Here is a 19,324-nt window from a genome sequence, read left to right on the forward strand (position 1 = left end):
TTCCAAACCCCTTCTTTGAATGGCCTGGCTCATTTCTGTCTATACTATCAATTCCTTTCAAACTTCTAAAAACATTAGATCACTGCTTTATCTCTCATATTCCAGGAATATAAGCCTGTTTTATTTAGTTTATCCATGTTTTCCAACCCTTGGAGCTTTGTTACAATTCTGACGTTAAATGCCACCCCACAGCTGAGGGATGTTAATGTTTCATTGAAGGGAGTCCTCGATATGGCATTATCACCCTATCCTCACCTGCAGATGAGGCCCCACATACGCATATCCCTTCTTTCATTGCTTTCCAATATAAACAGAACATATAAAGGTAGAAACAGGTGATTCAATGCAACAGGTACGTGCTGGCCCATGCTCTCTACAAGTTTCTCCTATCCTCCTCAGCATATCTGTTTAAAGTCCTCATACCTATCATGTTGCTATTGAAATGCATCTGTTTAATCCAGCTTGACTGTCCCTTGTTCCACATGCTACAAGAAACTAGCAGTTAAAGGATCATGTTTATGTTTTTTAAGCAAGGCAGGCTGCTCCAAGGTTCCATCAATGCTGTGAATCTGTTCCTGCCTGCACAGGCAGTGATGGATTGACAGAAATATCCCGGAAGTACAGAATGCTGCACGTTCTTCCTTTTTAAATAACAATCATAAGACCCATTAAATGTAGAAACAGAAATTGGCCAGTCAGCCCATTGACGCTGTGCAGCCATCATTAAAAAGTCATGCCTGATCTGCTCATCCTCAACTTATTTTTCTGTCTTTTCCATATCACTCTTGACTTCCCTTATTGATTAAAAATCTGTCCTTCTTGGCCATGAATAAAATATTGAAGACATTGAAAGTATTTCAAGTACTCGGTGTGAACAGTATGTATATGCCTGGTCTAGTTCAGTTTCTGGTCCAGAGTAACCTGCCAGGAGGATGATAGTGGAGAATTCAGCGGTAGTGATGTCATTGATCATCAAGGAGTGGTGCTCAGATTCTTTCTAGTCAGCGCAAAATTTTCTTTTAGGATGCTCCTGTGAAGTACCTTTGGGATGATTTGCCATCGGTAAAGAACAGTAAGAAGACAACATATGTCAGTAATAGACAGCAGGGATCATGTGAATTCCTAGAAGAATATAAAGACAGTAAGAGTATACTTAAGCGGGAAATGAGGAGGGCAAAAGGGGTTATGAGGTTGCTTTGGCAAATAGGGTTAAGGTGAATCCAAAGGAATTCTACAAATACATCAGGGATAAAAGAGTAACAAGGGAGAGTATAGGGCCCCTTAAAGATCAACAAAATTCCTTCCATGTGGAACCATGGGATATGGGTGAGATAGTAAACTAGTATTTCACATCAATGTTTACTGTAGAGAAGGATATGGAAGATATAGAATGTGAGGAAATAAATAGTGACAATTTGAAAAATGTCCATATTACAGAGGAGGAGGTGCTGGATGTCTAAAAATGCATAACAGTGAATAAGTCTGGTTGAAGATTTGTAGCTCGGGTATCCGTTGTTGTGGTTCTGTTCGCCGAGCTGGAAGTTTTTACTGCAAACGTTTCGTTCCCTGGCTAGGGAACATCATCAGTGCTATTGGAGCCTCCTGTGAAGCGCTGCTTTAATGTTTCTTCCGGTATTTATAGTGGTTTGTTCTTGCTGCTTCCGGGTGTCAGTTTCAGCTGTAGTAGTTTGTATGTGGGGTCCAGGTCGATGTGTCTCCCATTCCTAGACGTGTTAGAGAGAACACCCAACGGAGAATTCACCACAAGGGTACACAGGAAACCAACACACACAGACCAAGTCCTAAACTATGAAAGTAACCACCCCAACACACACAAACGAAGCTGCATCAGGACACTATTCAAAAGAGCCACAACACACTGCAGTACACCAGAACTGCGAAAAGAGGAAGAGGAACACCTATACAAGGTATTCGCCAAAAACGGATACCCACGCAACTTTATCACCAGATGCCTAAGAGATAGACCACGGAACGAGGACATGCCACAACCAAAAGGACTAGCCACACTACCATACGTCAGGAGCGTCTCAGAACTGACAGCCAGACTACTGCGACCCTTAGGACTCATAACAGCACACAAGCCAACTTCCACACTCAGACAACAACTCACTAGAACAAAGGACCCAATAGCCAGCACGAGCCAAACTAACGTAGTTTACAAAATACCATGCAAGGACTGCACAAAACACTATATAGGACAAACAGGAAGACAGCTAACAATCCGCATCCATGAACATCAGCTAGCCACAAAACGACACGACCAGCTATCCCTAGTAGCCATACACTCAGACAACCAGGAACATGAATTTGACTGGGAAAACACTACCATCATAGGACAAGCCAGACAGAGAACAGCCAGGGAATTTCTAGAGGCATGGCATTCATCCACAAACTCCATTAACAGACACATGGACCTGGACCCCATATACAAACCACTACAGCTGAAACTGACACCCGGAAGCGGCAAGAACATCCATCAACAGGCACATCGACCTGGACCCCACATACAAACTACTACAGCTGAAACTGACACCCGGAAGCGGCAAGAACAAACCACTATAAATACCGGAAGAAACATCAAAGCAGCGCTTCACAGGAGGCTCCAATAGCACTGATGATGTTCCCTAGCCAGGGAACGAAACGTTTCCAGCAAAAACTTCCAGCTCAGCGAACAGAACCACAACAGTGAATAAATCCCTGGGATCTGATCAGGTGTACCCTACAACTATGGGAAGCTAGGAAAGTGATTGCTGAGCCCCTTGCTGTGATATTAGTATCATCGATAGCCACAGTTGAGCTGCTGGAAGACTGGAGGTTGGCGAATGTGGTGTCACTGTTTAAGAAAGGTGGTAAGGAAAAGGCAGAGAACGATAGACCAGTGAGCCTGACGTCGGTGGTGGGAATGTTGTTGGAGCTAATCCTGAGGGACTGGATTTACATGTATTTGGAAAAGTAATGCCTGATTAGGGATAGTCTGCCTAACTTTATGCATGGGAAACTGTGGAGAAAGTGAGGACTGCAGGTGCTGGAGATCAGAGCTGGAAATGAGTTGCTGGATAAGCGCAGCTGGTCAGGCAGCATCCAAGGAGCAGGAGAATCGACGTTTCGGGCATGAGCCCTTCTTCAGGAATCATGGGAAACTGTGTCTCAGTAACTGAATTGAGATTTTTGAAGAAGTAACAAAGTGGATTGATGAGGGCAGAGCAGTAGATGTGACGTACATAAATATCAGTAAGGTGTTCAACAAGGTTCCCCATGGGAGACTGGCTTGCAAAGTATGATCACGTGGAATACAGGGAGAACTAGCCATTTGGATACAGAAATGGCTCGAAGGTAGAAGACAGAGGGTTGCTTTTTAGACTGGAGGCCTGTGACCAGTGGAGTGCCACATGAATGGGGCTGGGTCTACTGCTTTTTGTTATTAATATAAATAATTTGGATGTGAACATAGGAGATATAGTTAGAAAGTTTGCAGATGACATGAAAATTGGAGGTGTAGTGCATAGCGAAGAAGGTTACCTCAGATTACAACAGGACCTTAATTAGATGGGCCAATGGGTCGAGGAGTGGCAGGTGGAGTTTAATTTAGATAAATGTGAGGGGCTGCATTTTGGAAAAGCAAATCAGGGAAGGACTTATATACTTAATGGTAAGGTCCTAGAGAGTGTTGCTGAACAAAGAGACCTTGGAGTGCTGGTTCATAGCTCCTTGAAAGTGGAGTCGCAGGTAGATAGGATAGTGAAGAAGGCGTTTGGTATGCTTTCCTTCATTAGTCAAAATATTGAGTGTAGGAGTTGGGAGGTCATGTTGCGGCTGTACAGGACATTGGTTAGGCCACTGTTGGAATACAGTAGTCCCCCCGTTCCAATATCTACCGCTGATAGTCCCGAACCTATTGATTGAAATGGGACACTAACCTTCCTGGCAGCCCCGGTCCCTGGTTTGGGAACGTTCCTTGTAAAATGTTTGGGCCATGGTAAACCATAGGTAACTGAAACTGCGGAAGCCAGATCTGCGGATATGGCAGTCAGCCTGTACTGCATTCAGTTCTGGTCTCCTTCCTATCGGAAAGATGTTGTGAAACTCGAAAGGGTTCAGAAAAGATTTAAAAGGATGTTGCCAGGGTTGGAGGATCTGAGCTACAGGGAGAGGCTGAACAGGCTGGGGCTGTTTTCCTGGAGCTTTGGAGGCTGAGGGGTGACCTTATAGAGGTTTATAAAATCATGAGGGGCATGGATAGGGTGAACAGATAGGGTGGGGCAACTAGAGGGCATAGGTTTACGGTAAGAGGAGAAAGATTTAAAAGGGACCTTCGGGGCAACTTTTTCACACACACAGTGGTGCGTGTATGGAATGAGCTGCCAGAGGAAATGGTGAAGGCTGGTACAATTACAGCACTTAAAAGGCATCTGGATGGGTATTTGAATAGGAAGGGTTTAGGGCCAAATGGTGGCAAATAGGACTAGACTTATTTAGGATAGCTGGTCGGCACGGTTTAATTGTTCCAAGGGGTTTCTATGTGGTATGACTTTATGTTCCTATGCTAGATATATTATTTGGAAGATGTTTGATTCACAGAGAATTTTTCATTCCCTGAAGCTGTCTAGGAAGCTAATGTTATCAGAAGGAGTTAAGAATAGATCCCAGTCAATCCCCTTCCTCCTCCCTTCACACTGTTGCTGATCAGCTGTCGGTAGCCAGGAGCCATGTCCAGAGGCTGACTTTGTCTCTGCATTCCACAGGGGTTCCTATTGCTTTGAGAGAGCCAATCAGAGTCCTTTTGATGTTCGTATTCCACCATTCTCCCTTGAAAGCAAGGCCGAAGACTCTCCCAATGGGTTCTTGCCTGGTCCGTTCACTACATTAACATGAGTATGCAGTAGCTACACTGTAGAGATAGAAGGACATCTGGTGTGTGGGAAATGCATCACTACCTCGATCAGATATGAGGAGAGACCAGGAACCAGAGAGCAGTCTTCCTTCAGTTAAAATAGTGCTCAGCTTTAGAGTTATGGTGTATGGATGTCAAAAGAGAGCTTTGTTTAGAATCTGTGATAATTAAAATCCTCTGTCCACAAAACGTTCATGCATTTTTGTCAGCTTCCCATTTTAAAGCCCTGTGTTCATATTTATAATGTGTAAAGCTATGCTATCAATGTCTTGATTCCCCAATAATCTTGCTGTTGACTTAATTTTATTCCTTCCAGAACTCAGTCCAGACTGCCAAAAACAAATTACTTCTGTTTCCCAAAGTGCTGTATTTGTTGCTGTTTATCAAAGAATAATAAAATTTCTGAACTAAATGTGAAAAGTCTGACATCCCTGATTTTAGAGTTTCATGCTCGGGTTGATTCCCACCTTCTTGCCCTGCTCTACTTGAACAGTGTACAGTGTATTGAGTCTTTGGATGTTATGCAGCGCTGTAACTTGTCTCAAACCTATCATCATGAATTATAAACTTGCCTTAAGAGCATGGGAAAAGGCTGGAGGAGTTTGGGGGGTGTGGGAGTCTGTTGGGGAATGCACAAGGAAATTATGGTGGTGTGGCAGGAAATGAATTTTGAAAGAAAGAAACTAAGATCAAGGTTGGCTTATAGACCAAGAAGAATACCTGGACTAGGAGCAGCAGTAGGTCAGTCAGTCCCTCCAATCTGCTTATTTAGGAAAGACTATGGCTAATCTAATTGAAAGAAAATCTCCTCATCTACATTTTAATTATTTGTTCTTTATTTATTTTTAAACCATGTCCCCTCATTCTTGTTCTATCTGCAAGAGAAAACCTTTTCTCTGAGAAGCAGCTGATTGATGAGCAAGAAGCAGATGATTTATTTCCATTTTTTGAAGGAGTTGGGTGGTAATGAAAGAATAAAACTGTGACCCCTGGTTCTGGACACCCAGTCCCCTGTATCTATGCTGTTAGAATATTACAGGTTTCTCTGAGATCCCTCTAATTCTTCTAAACTCCAGTGAACCTAGTCACAATTGATCCAGTCTCTCACCGTATATCAGTCCCACCATCTCAAAGATCAGTTCAGAAAATGTTTGTTGCACTCCCTCCATAGCTAGAACAGCTTTCCTCAGATAGAGAGACCAAAACTGTATTTGATATGTTTCACCAAGGCCCTGTATAATTGCAGCAAGAGATCCCTGCTTCTGTACTCAAATCCTCTTATTGTGAAGGCCAGCATACCATTTGCCTTTTTATAGTTTGCAGTCCCTGCAATCTTACATTCAGTGAATGGTGTATAAAATCACTCAGGGCTCATTGCACTCCCCCTTTCCCAATCTATTGCCAATCAAATAATAATCCACCTTCTTGATTTTGTTCCCAAAGTGGATGATCTCGAATTTATTTACATCATATTGTATCTGCCATGTAAATTTTCCCACTTACTTAATTCATCCATTTCACACTGAAGCTTCTCTGCTTCCTTCTAGCATTGTTTCATCTCCAAACCTGGAGCGATGACACCTCGTTTCCTCATCCATGTCGTTGATATACATTGTGAATAGCTAGGTTGCGAGCACTGATCCCTGTGGAATCCCACTTGTCACTACCTGCCACGTGGAAAAAGACCCGTTTATTCCTACTCTTTATTTCCTGTCTGCTATAACCGGTTCTCAATCCATTTCTGTCGATGACCTTCATCCAATGTGCTTTAATTTTCCGTGCTAACCTTTTATTGAAAGCCTTCTGAAAATCCAAGTATCCAAAATCCATAGGCTCCCCTTATCCACACCACTAGTTACATCCTCAAAAAATTCCAGCAGATTTGTCAAGCACAGCTTTCCTCTTGTAAATCCATGCTGACTGGATCTGATCCTGTCACATCTTCCAAGTGTTTAGTTAATTCCATCTTTTATAACGGATTGTAGTATTTTTCCCATTGCTGTTTGCTGTTTTCACTCTCCCTCCAGTTTTAAATAGTGGAGTTACATTAGCCACCCACCAATCCATGGGAACTGATCAAGAGTCGGTAGAAATTTGAAGGTAACACTAGCTGCTGTTTTCCAGGCTCCATCCTGAAGTATCTTGGGATGAAATTTAACAGACCTTGGGAATTATCTTCCTTTAATCCAGTTTAGTTTCCCCAATATCATTTACTGACTAATATTAATTTCTTCCAATAACTCCTCGTCCCACATTTTTGGGTGTTATTTGTATTTCTTTGTGAAGATAGAACCCAAGTATGTATTTAATTGGCTGCCATGACTTTGTTCCTGATTATAAATTCTCCTGTTTCTGATTGTAGGGGATTGATATTTGTCGTCACTAATCTTTTTCTCTTCACATTCCTATAGAAGCTTCTACTATTGATTTGTATGTTCCCTGCAAGCCGACTGTCATATTTCAGTTTTCCCCCTCAGTCTCTTTGTCTCCATTAGCTGGAACATAAACCGTTCCCAAGCCTGTTGGGTTTTGTTTTTGGCCAGGTGACTTGATTCAAACATAAAGATCATGCAGTTCCTTGTCAAGATAGATGGGGACAAAATGTTTCCTCTTGAGGGATAATCTAAACTAAGAGTCACTGTGTAAAAATCTGTGGTCACCCTTTTAAAACAGAAATGATGCAAACTGTTTTAGCTGAGGCTCATGAGTCTTTGCAAATCTCTTCCTGAAATGATCATGAAAGCAGAGTCTTCAAATAGTTTTATGGTGAAGTAGATAGATTCATGCTCTGTAGGTGAAAGGTTAAGTAAGAAGATGAGTTGATGGTTACAATCAGATCAGCTGTGATATTATCAAATACTGAAGCAGGATCAAGTGGTCCCTGCATTACAGATACTAGGCTTCAGCCAATTCAATTCACTTCAAATGATATCAAGAACCGGTTGGAGACCCTAGCTATTGCAAAGGCGATAGGCCCTGACAACATTCCAGCGATTAGATGAGATTCCTTACAGTGTGGAAACAGGCCCTTCGGTCCCACAAGTCCACATTGACCCTCCGAAGAGTAACCCACCCAGACCCATTTCCCTCTGATGAACACATCTAACACTATGGGCAATTTAACATGGCCAATTCACCTAACCTGCACATCTTTGGACTGTGGGAGAAAACAGGAGCACACCGACACGGGGAGAACATGCAAACTCCACACAGTCAGTCACCTGAGGCTGGAATCGAACCTGGGTCCCTGGCGCTGTGAGGCAGCAGTGCTAACCACTAGTAGTGAAGACTTGTGCTCCAGAACTTGCTGCTCTCCTAGCCAAGCTCTTCTAGTCCAGTCGTAAGACTGGCATTTGCCCTTTATTGTGGAAAATTGCCCAGGACAAAGCACTTGGCTTGTTTGGCGCTGCATTCACTCTCTCCACCATCAACACTCAGTAATATCTACAAGATGCACTGCAGAAATTCGCCAAAGATCCTCATACTGCACTTTCCAAACCCACGACCACTTCCGTCTAAAAGGACAAGGGAAGCAGGTGCATGGAAACACCACACCCTGCAAGTTCCCCTCCAAGCCACTTACCATCCTGACTTAGGAAATATATTGCCATTCCTCCACTGTCGCTGGGTCAATATCCAGAAACTCCCTCCCTGACAGCATTTGTGGGACAACCCACAGTCGGTAAACTGCAGCAGTTCAAATAGGCAGCACACCCCCACTTCCTTCAGAGCAACTAGGGGCAGGCAATAACTGCTAGCCAGCCAGAGATACCCACCTCCCACAAATGGATTCATTAAGATGGGTTTAATGGCCAATTCCTGTTCCTTGTTGATATGTTTGGAATATATAACACTGATGTTCAGGGTACATGGGATCAGACCTGTGTCTGTATCATAGCGGGATAAAATACTAGTGAGTTCGGGTCTGTCACTGTTTAACAGTGGGGGGACAGTGTTGATGGGATGGCTCTGTCACTAATAGACTATGGAACAGTATCTTTAGACCCAGGTCCAACACTTTAAAGACCGTGGCTTTTAATCTTTCTGTACTTTTGATTATGGACCGAAATAGATAAAGGATGAGTTTAAAAGTCATGGATTTTTGAAGGATGACAGCGGTTTTGGAAGCAGCTAACCTGACTTGGTGTAATAACTGCATACATAGCTGCTCCTTGAAGCAGGAGTTAAAGTGCAGTTTGCAGGTGAGCTGGGTCTGTGGGGTGTACACAAACGGAGATTGCGCTGGTTGGTTTGTGCATGAGGGAATAGTTATCATTGACATCGTCCTTCTGCCAACTAACAACAATGTGATTAGTTGCAAGGTAGCTGAACAGCTTGGAGATGAGGAGAAACCATCAAATCTTCATCAGTTATTTCTGTTCTCTTCAGTAGAAGATACTTTAAGCCTGAGGAAAAGCTTGGTTGCCATAGGCTGAGCCTTTGCTTAATGGATCGGAGACCTTTATAGATATGGATCAGCTACCTGCTGCTTCCTGAAACGGGTGAAAGGGTCTGGAGAAGGAAGAATCAGAGTTACATTCTGATCAGCACAAGCTTCAGCTCAGCAGATCCTGTGAACAGTGACTGCTTTTCTCCCCTATCCATAACAGTGCCCATATTTCTTTCCCTGCCTGTGTAAGGTGGAACTTACAAAGGGTTTAGAATTATGACTAGTAGAGTTATGCACCGATGGTACATAGTTGTTTACCTGTACCTAGAGTCTGTCTACTTGCCAGATGTAGTAATTCTTAAGTACTGAAACTGTACAATACTGGGGTATGCAGTTGTGGGGACAGGTCTGTCACTGTATAACACTGGGGTACAGTACTGGTGGGGACAGGTCTGTCACTGTATAACACTGGGGTACGGTACTGAGGTGTGGTTGGGTCTGTCACTGTATAACATTGGTACAGTATTGGTGGGGACAGTTCTGTCATTGTATAACACTGGGGTACAGTACTGGTGGGGACAGGTCTGTCACTGTATAACACTGGGGTACAGTACTGGTGGGGACAGGTCTGTCACTGTATAACACTGGGGTACAGTACTGGTGGGGATGGGTCTGTCACAGTATAACATTGGGGCACTGTACTGGTGGGGATGGGTCTGTCACAGTATAACACTGGGGTACAGTACTGGTGGGGACATTTCTGTCATTGTATACCACTGGGGTACAGTACTGGTGGGGATGGGTCTGTCAGTGAATAACACTGGGGTACAGTATTGGTGGGGACATTTCTGTCATTGTATAACACTGGGGTACAATACTGGTGGGGACAGGTCTGTCATTGTATAATACTGGGGTACAGTACTGGTGGGGACAGGTCTGTTACTGTATACCACTGGGGTACAGTACTGGTGGGGATGGGTCTGTCACAGTATAACACTGGGGTACAGTACGGGTGGGGACATTTCTGTCATTGTATAACACTGGGGTACAGTACTGGTGGGGACATTTCTGTCATTGTATAACACTGGGGTACAGTACTGGTGGGGACAGGTCTGTCACTATATAACACTGGGGTAGAGTACTGGTGGGGACATTTCTGTCATTGTATAATACTGAGGTACAGTGCTGGTGGGGACAGGTCTGTCACTGTATAACATGGGTACTGTACTGGTGGGGATGCGTCTGTCATTGTATAACACTGGGGGACAGTACTGGTGGGGACAGGGCAGTCATTGTACACCACTGGGGTACAGTACCGGTGGGGACAGGTCTGTCACTGTATAAGTCTGAGATACAGTACCGGTGGGGACAGGTCTGTCACTGTATAACTCTAGGGGGATAGTACTGGTGGGGACAGGTCTGTCACTGTATAACACTGGGGTACAGTACTGGTGGGGACAGGTCTGTCCCTGTATAACACTGGGGGACAGTACTGGTGGGGATGGGTCTGTCACTGTATGACACTGGGGTACAGTACTGGTGGGGATGGGTCTGTCACTGTATAACACTGGGGTACAGTACTGGTGGGGACAGGTCTATCCCTGTATAACACTGGGGGACAGTACTGGTGGGGATGGGTCTGTCACTGTATGACACTGGGGTACAGTACTGGTGGGGACGGGTCAGTCACTGTGTAACACTGGGGTACGGTACTGGTGGGGACGGGTCTGTCTCTGTATAACACTGGGGTACGGTACTGGTGGGGATGGGTCTGTCACTGTATAACACTGGGGTACAGTACTGGTGGGGACGGGTCTGTCACTGTATAACACTGGGGTACAGTACTGGTGGGGACAGGTCTGTCATTGTATAACACTGGGGTACAGTACTGGTGGGGACAGGTCTGTCACTGTATAACACTGGGGTACAGTACTGGTGGGGACAGGTCTGTCATTGTATAACACTGGGGTAGAGTACTAGTGGGGACAGGTCTGTCATTGTATAACACTGGGGTACGGTACTGGTGGGGACAGGCCTGTCACTGTATAACACTGGGGTAGAGTACTGGTGGGGACAGGTCTGTCACTGTATACTACTATTGGGGTAAGTCTGGTGCGTTGTACACACTGGGATACACAAATGCATGCGCGCTCAGATTACGCAATAGTATTGAGATGGCTGCCCCCATCCTTTTAAGTAATGCGTTCATGATTGTAACTGTGCAAAATGATTGATTGCCTTATCTCCTTTCTAGGGTTTTTTAAAATCAGTTACCTTAGAACGTTGAACATTACAGCGCAGTACAGGCCCTTCGGCCCTCGATGTTGCGCCGACGTGTCATACCAATCTGAAGCCCATCTAACCGACACTATTCCATGTACGTCCATATGCTTGTCCAATGATGACTTAAATACACTTAAAATTGGCGAATCTACTACCGTTGCAGGCAAAACATTCCATACCCTTACTACTCTCTGAATAAAGAAACTACCTCTGACATCTGTCCTATATCTATCACCCCTCAATTTAAAGCTATGCCCCCTCGTGTTTGCCGTCCCCACACTTGGATAAAGGCTCTCCCTGTCCACCCTATCTAACCCTCTGATTATCTTATATGTCTCTATTAAGTCACCTCGCAACCTTCTTCTCTCCAGTGAAAACAGCCTCAAGTCCCTCAGCCTTTCCTCATAAGACCTTCCCTCCGTACCAGGTAACATCCTAGTAAATCTCCTCTGCACCCTTTTCAAAGCTTCCACATCCTTCTTATAATGCGGTGACCAGACCTGTACACAATACTCCAAGTGCGGCTGCACCAGAGTTTTGTACAGCTGTAGCATAACCTCATGGTTCCGGAACTTGATCCCTCTATTAATAAAAGCTAAAACACTGTGTGCCTTTTTAACAACCCTGTCAACCTGGGTGGCAATTTTCAGGGATCTGTGTACCTGGAAACCGAGACCTCTCTGCTCATCTGCACTACCAAGAATCCTACCATTAGCCCATTACTTTGCATTCCGGTTATTCTGACCAAAGTGAATCACCTCACACTTGTTCGCATTAAACTCCATTTGCCACCTCTCAGCCCAGCTCTGCAGCTTATCTATGTCTCTCTGTAATCTACAACATCCTTCGTCACTATCCACAACTCCACCGATCTTAGTGTCTTCTGCAAATTTCCTAACCCACCCTTCTACGCCCTCATCCAGGTCGTTTATAAAAATGACGAGCAGCAGTGGACCCAAAACCGACCTTTGCGGTATACCACTAGTAACTGGACTCCAGGATGAACATTTCCCATCAACCATCACCCTCTGTTTTCTTTCAGCAAGCTAATTACTGATCCAAACTGCTATATCTCCCACAATCCCATTCCTCTGCATTTTGTACAATAGCCTACTGTGGGGAACCTTATCGAATGCCTTGCTGAAATCCACATACACCACATCAACCGGTTTACTCTCATCTACCTGTTTGGTCACCTTCTCAAAGAACTCAGTAAGATTTGTGAGGCATGACCTACCCTTCACAAAACCGTGCTGACTATCCCTAATCAAATTATTCTTTTCTAGATGATTATAAATCCTATCTCTTCTAACCTTTTCCAACAATTTACCAACAACTGAAGTAAGGCTCACTGGTCTATAATTACCAGGATTGTGTCTACTCCCCTTCTTGAACAGGGGAACCACATTTGCTATCCTCCAGTCTTCTGGCACTATTCCTGTGGACAATGACGATTTAAAGATCAATGCCCAAGACTCGGCAATCTCCTCCCAGGCTTCCCAGAGGATCCTAGGATAAATCCCATCCTGCCCAGGGGACTTATCTATTTTCCCACTCTGCAGGATTTCTAATACCTCTTCCTTGTGAACCTCAATCCCACCTAGTCTAGTAGCCTGTATCTCAGGATTCTCCTCGACAACATTGTCGTTTTCTAGAGTGAATACTGTCGAAAAATATTCATTTAGTGCTTCCCCTATCACCTCTGACTCCACACACAACCTCCCACTACTATCTTTAATTGGCTCTAATTTTACTCTCATCATTCTTTCCTTAAATCCCTATAGAAAGCCTTAGGGTTTACCCTGATCCTATCCACCAAGAACTTCTCATGTCTCCTTCTGAGCTCTCTCTTTAGGTCTTTCCTGGCTACCCTGTAACCCTCAAGCGCCCTAACTGAGCCTTCACATCTCATCCTAACATAAGCCTTCTTCCTCTTGACCAGAGATTCCACTTCCTTCGTAAACCACGACTCCTGCGCTCTACAGCTTCCTCCCTGCCTGACAGGTACATACTTATCTAGGACACACAGGAGCTTTTCCTTGAATAAGCTCCACATTTCTAATGTGCCCATCCCCTGCAGTTTCCTTCCCCATCCTATGCTTCCTAAATCTTGCCTAATCGCATCGTAATTGCCTTTCCCCCAGCTGTAACTCTTGCCCAGTGGTATACACCTATCCCTTTCTATCACTAAAGTAAACATAACAGAACCTTAAATCTATGTCCCTCTCATAACTGACACTCTTGCCACTGGAAACAGATTTCTTATTTGTTTGAGTAGAATTTTCAATTTTGAATTCATCTATGAAATCTTGCCTGAAACCTCTGCTTTTAGAGAAGTAATCCTAGCATCTCCAATCTCCTCATGTAACTGAAGCCCCAATTTCTTTCTCCCACTCTGATCATTGGCTGCCTCTTTTCACTGGCTTTGACAAGCTCCTCACAGCCAGGACTATGAGTGACATCCTGGACTCAGAGCCATGTGGCATACTCTTGTTCTTTGTTCATGTGTATGTTTGTAGGATGGTGGGTATATCACAATCCACATTCCTCCCTCTTACTCCCATTCGGTATAGGGACACGAAGCTCAGGCATCTGCTACTATCAGTGAAGACATAGGAGTAAAAGGAGAAAGATTGAACAAGGTGCAGGGGTAAGTCATTTGGTCCTTTCAGCCTGCACCATCATTCAGTACAATCACAGCTGACCATGCACACTCAGTCTCCCATTCCCATCCTCTCCCCATATCCCTTGGCCCTTTTAGCCACACGGACCATGTCCAGCTCCCTCTTGAATATATCTCATGAACTAGCCCCAACAGCTTCCTGTGGGTAAGAGTTCCACAGGTTCATGGCTCTCTGAGTGAAGACATTCTTCTTCATCTCAGTACTAGGTGACTTATCCTTTATTCTTAGACTGTGCCCCCGAGTTCTGGACTTTCCCAACATCGGGAACATTTTTCCCGTATTTAGCCTGTCCAATCCATCAGGATTTTATGTTTGTATGAGATTCCCCCCTTCTCATTCTTCTAAATTCCAGTGAATACAAACTCAATCGATCCAGTCCTCCTTCATATGTCAGTCCTGCATTCCGGGGAATCCGTCTGGTGAACCTTCACTGGACTCCCTCAGCAGTAAGGATGTCCTTCCTCAAACCAGGAGATCAAACCTGCACACAATGTGGCCTCACCAAGGCCCTGTGTAACTGCAGAAATGCAGCCCTACTCTGATACTCAAATCCTCTCGCTATGAAGGCCAGCATGCCATTAGCTTTCCTCACTGCCCCCTACACCTGCATGCTAACCCTCATGGACTGTTCCACCATGGCACCCAGGTCTCGTTGCACCTCACCTTTTTCTAGACTGCCACCATTCAGATAATAATCTGACTTCCTGTTTTTGTCACCAAATTGGATAACCTCACATATATTCACCTATATTGCAGTTGCCAAATATTTGCCCACTCAGCCAGTCTGTCCAAGTCACTCTGCAGCCTCTTAGCATCATCCTCACAGCACAGACTGGTGCACTGTTATAGAGGCACAAAATAAGCTGGTTTTGAAAAGGCCTAAGGTGCCTGCGCTGTTTTGGGTGATGTTCTGGGACGACGATGAAATAGAGTAGATGATATTGCTGCTACTTATTAATGTTTCCACCTTCTGTCAGGACTTGAACACTTGTCAAAAGGCAGACACCAGCACTTTTGATGTTTCCATCCCATCCTTTTCTCTCAAGAGAATTACTGAGGACGATGGGCCTTTTGTTTCCCTGGTTCGAATATTTGGCACTAGCATGTGATTAAATGACTAAACCCAGTATGCAGGCAAGATCTGGCCTGAACACCAATCCTGTCATCAAAAGGCAATGTTGACAATGTGAAATAATACTGAGGCACACACGTCACTGTCCCACAACCAACAGCACACTCCAACTAGTGCCACCTGGAAGCATAGGCTTGCTCACATTGTCAAGGTTTATGTTTGTTAAAGTGAGTTCCAGTTCTGTCCATTCTCATTACGAAGCAATTCTTAGCTGAGCAGTGCTAACCAGAAGCCTGCAAACTAATTTGGTCATGTTCTTCCCTTGCTCTGAGTGGCTGTGTTTACTGTTTGGGGTTAGAGATGGGAGGTACTGACTGAATCTCAATATCTGGGACTCCATATTTCACCAAGTCTGTAACTATACTGCTCGGGTTGCTGGATTCTAAATGTGAATTCTTGAGGTTTTGGGAGGGAATGGTATGTCCTGACTCCTCTGTACAGCTGGAATAAAGCCGAATAGTGTGTGTGGAGCAATTTTATACAAAACAGTGACTACATTCGGGCCTTGTAACTGGCATTTAATAATGTTCAACAGTCTGACATCGATTATTAATTCACAGTAATTCTAGATTCTGAACTTCAAGCATGGTACATTACAAGTGATTTTGAGTTTAATAATATAGCTTTGCCTCTGGTCATTATAGACAGTCGTACTCATAGCCATATTCCAATGTGCTGGTGTTTGTTTTTAAATAAACTCCGAGTCAGCTGTGTATTACTATGATTTGGAGATGCCAGTGTTGGACTGGGGTGGACAAAGTTCAAAATCACACCAGGTTATAGTCTAACAGGTTTAATTGGAAACACCAGCTTTCGGAGCGACGCTCCTTCATCAGGTGGTTGTGGAACAGAGCACAAGACACAGAGTTTACATCTTCTCATCCTGCTCCCTAACTCCCTGATGAAGGAGCAGTGCTGCGAAGCTGGTGTTTCCAAATACACCTGTTGGACTATAACCTGGTGCTGTGTGATTTTGAACTGAGTACAACTGTGACAGCAAGCATTGGCTGCTGCTGGGGTTAACAACAATGATGCTACACCCGGTTGAATATGCTGCCTGTAATCTGTGTTAGAGCGTTCACTGATCAGTAATCACTTGGGTGTGATCATTTGAATGTTGAACTCTGAGTTCTGGCCCTGTATTAAGTTATGCCTCTTAGTAACTGAGTCTTAACTCCCCGCCCCTGTTATTGGTTCTTTTGTGCATGTTAAGATTTCAGTATATGTTATACCCACCAGCAAGTGTCAAACTGCTCCTGCTGCTCAGTGATGGCCTTAAATAAAGCTATTTAGTTGACAGTGTTTCACTTATTTTATTCCTGTATTTAATGCCCAGAATCATTAGCACAACCTGTAGAATGACCAAGCAGTTATTGAACTAAAACAATGATACAATGCTGCAGACACTAGAAACCTGAAATCTAAAAGAGCAAATGCTGGAAACAGCAGATTGCTTGGAATCTGTGGGGAGAAAAACTGAGCTAAAACCTGCACCTGGCAGCTCTCCTCCGTTCACCTTTCATCAAAACTGCAAAGAGTTAGAGAAGTGACAGGTTTCAAAGAAATGCAGAGGCAGGGTAGAAGATTGGAGTGGAGTGGGGAAGAATGTGCCTAGCCTCAATGATACCTGATTGGCTGAGTATTTCCAGCATCTTCTGTCGTTATCACTAGTTTGTCAATTGAGAGTTTCCATGAAGGTGGGAGTCAGACAAGGCATCACTCTGGACAGCTGGGGTGGCACACTGTGACAGGTGTCTTGCTCAAAGCTGTAGAGAATGCAGACAGTCACAGTCCAATTGAATTCTGAAGTCTCTGTTAGATTTCCTGAGCTCAGAGGCTGCTCCTAGATGCCTGGATCTGAGCCCAGCAGGGTCACATTGCTCAGCTTGACATCATTTTGTTTCCTTGTCTGCAGGGGTACGTTCCGCTTCGAGAAGCCAGAAGGTTCTCAGCTCGATGTCCGCATCCCGCCATTCTCCCTGGAGAGCAATAAAGATGACAAGGCCCCTCCTGCTGGCTACAGCTGGTAAAGTTCCATCGGCCAGGACCCTGGACTGGCTGTCAGCGGGAAGATTCTGCCTGCAACTTTACTGTAGAGGGGATAAAATGAAGGAGAAAGTCTTCCATTGCCAGTCCTTTACTGATCTCCCTGGCTTGCTGTATAAACTCCAATCACATTTTGTCTGTTTTTGCTGCAGAAATTATTTTGGGAAGTGCAACGTTGGGATTGTATAAAGTCTGTATCATTGAAGAAGAAAATGGAAGGATTTTGGGTGGGAGCTGGTGCGGTGTGGTGCTTGTGGTCAGACTGTGGGAGTGGGCTGGGATTTCTGGTCAGCAGTGCTCAAATTAGCAAACTTAAAGGGGAAAAAAGTAAGATTTATCACAGAGGTGACACAACTTACAGACTAGCTCCCACGTGTATTAAGGAAATTGTTTGAACATATTGCTGAGGAACTCACTTCTGTCAGTAAAATCCATTTACATAGCAGCTTGGACCAGCTTCACATCAACTGTCTAGGGCTGTCTGGACTTCAACTGACTAGTCGAAGTTAGTGGCATCTATTATACTGTCCTCCCTCCTTGAGAGGGCCTGAGTGTCAGCAATGTCTGCCGCTATGTTACAATAATGGGAAGATTAAAGGAAATGAAAGGGTTAAGGTTTTATTTCTGTTTTTAGTAGTGCTAGGCTGTACACTAGGATGAAATGTGTCTCGATGTCCAGCTGCTGGTTTGAAAAGCCAGTTCAGGTGTGCTGGACCGAATGGCCTATGACTCCAGCATCGCAACAGTTCTGTGATCCTGTGAGATTGACAGATTCACGTCCGATCATCTGCAGTTCTCTCTGGACTTGTACTCACATTCTGCACTGAAGCAGCTGACACTGTCTACACAACTGTTTCAGAGCAAACAGGCCTTGCTGCCAGTATTCAGACCAGGCAAACAAGGCGAACCTGTGAATGTTTCTTTTGATTCTGATGTTGATATCTTTCTCTCTTTATTTCTCACCCCCTATATATCATATATAACATATACACACGGACACACACTTTTGCCTGACTTGCTATTTCTAGCATTTTCTGTGACTTTTTCTTTCCTTTATCTTTCCCTGGGCTATGTCACTGGGAAGAGCAGCATTTCCCTGGGCTATGTCACTGGGAAGAGCAGCATTTCCCTGGGCTATGTCACTGGGAAGAGCAGCATTTCCCTGGGCTATGTCACTGGGAAGAGCAGCATTTCCCTGGGCTATGTCACTGGGAAGAGCAGCATTTCCCTGGGCTATGTCACTGGGAAGAGCAGCATTTGTTACCCGTCACTAATTGCCCTCGAGCTGAGGGACATGCTGGGCCATTTCCCAGGGCAGTGTAACAACTGCATTGCTGTGGGTCTAGAGTCATTTGTGGGCCAGAGCAGGGGCAGATTGGCAGATTGCCGTGTCTGAAGTGAACCAAATGGTTAACAATGGTCAGTCCTAGTCTCATGGCACCAATACTGAGACTAACCTTTGATTTCAGATTCAGTGATTGTATTTAAAGCCCACCAGGTGCTGTGGTGGGATTTGTTCTAGATCATTAGTCTTGGACGTAAGGATTACTAATCAGTGACATTACCCATCATCCTACTATCTCATCTTTAGAAGTTAGGAAAGAAATTTTGGTTTCGGACAGTTGGAAGAAATCCTCTTCCCCAGTATCTTTAACACTGACTTAAACAACTGACAGACAGGTGGCACAATGGGAGCAACTTTGCTGATCTCAACCCTTTTCAGGCTGGAGACTGATGTCACTGTGAGTCAAAGGCTGTTTTGCACAGTTGTATAGTATGTGGGAATTGTGTTGTCCTGCAATCCAGCTCCACCATGGAAGTGGTTGGCATATGATGCTCTGACGTGAGATTATCTCTGTATCCTCTTCCCTCCTTTA

The 19,324-nt window shown here is 44.5% G+C and overlaps 1 protein-coding gene across 4 annotated transcripts in view; it reads left to right on the forward strand.

The window, feature by feature from the left end:
• poldip2 (polymerase (DNA-directed), delta interacting protein 2) overlaps positions 1-18,061 on the forward strand; it is a 64,771-nt gene extending 46,710 nt beyond the window's left edge. For 2 of the 4 annotated variants that reach the window (XM_060848067.1, XM_060848068.1), the window contains exon 11: positions 4,764-5,134. In XM_060848067.1, coding sequence (XP_060704050.1) covers positions 4,764-4,893 — 130 coding nt within the window. In that variant the 3' untranslated portion in view covers positions 4,894-5,134. Of the gene's footprint in view, positions 1-4,763; positions 5,135-17,316 lie in introns of those variants that run through there. The other 2 variants (XM_060848069.1, XM_060848070.1) reach the window with 1 other exon arrangement.
• The last annotated feature ends 1,263 nt before the right edge of the window (positions 18,062-19,324 follow it).

Source organism: Hemiscyllium ocellatum, chromosome 31 (genome assembly GCF_020745735.1).
Source record: "Hemiscyllium ocellatum isolate sHemOce1 chromosome 31, sHemOce1.pat.X.cur, whole genome shotgun sequence".
Classification (NCBI taxonomy): Eukaryota; Metazoa; Chordata; class Chondrichthyes; order Orectolobiformes; family Hemiscylliidae; genus Hemiscyllium; species Hemiscyllium ocellatum.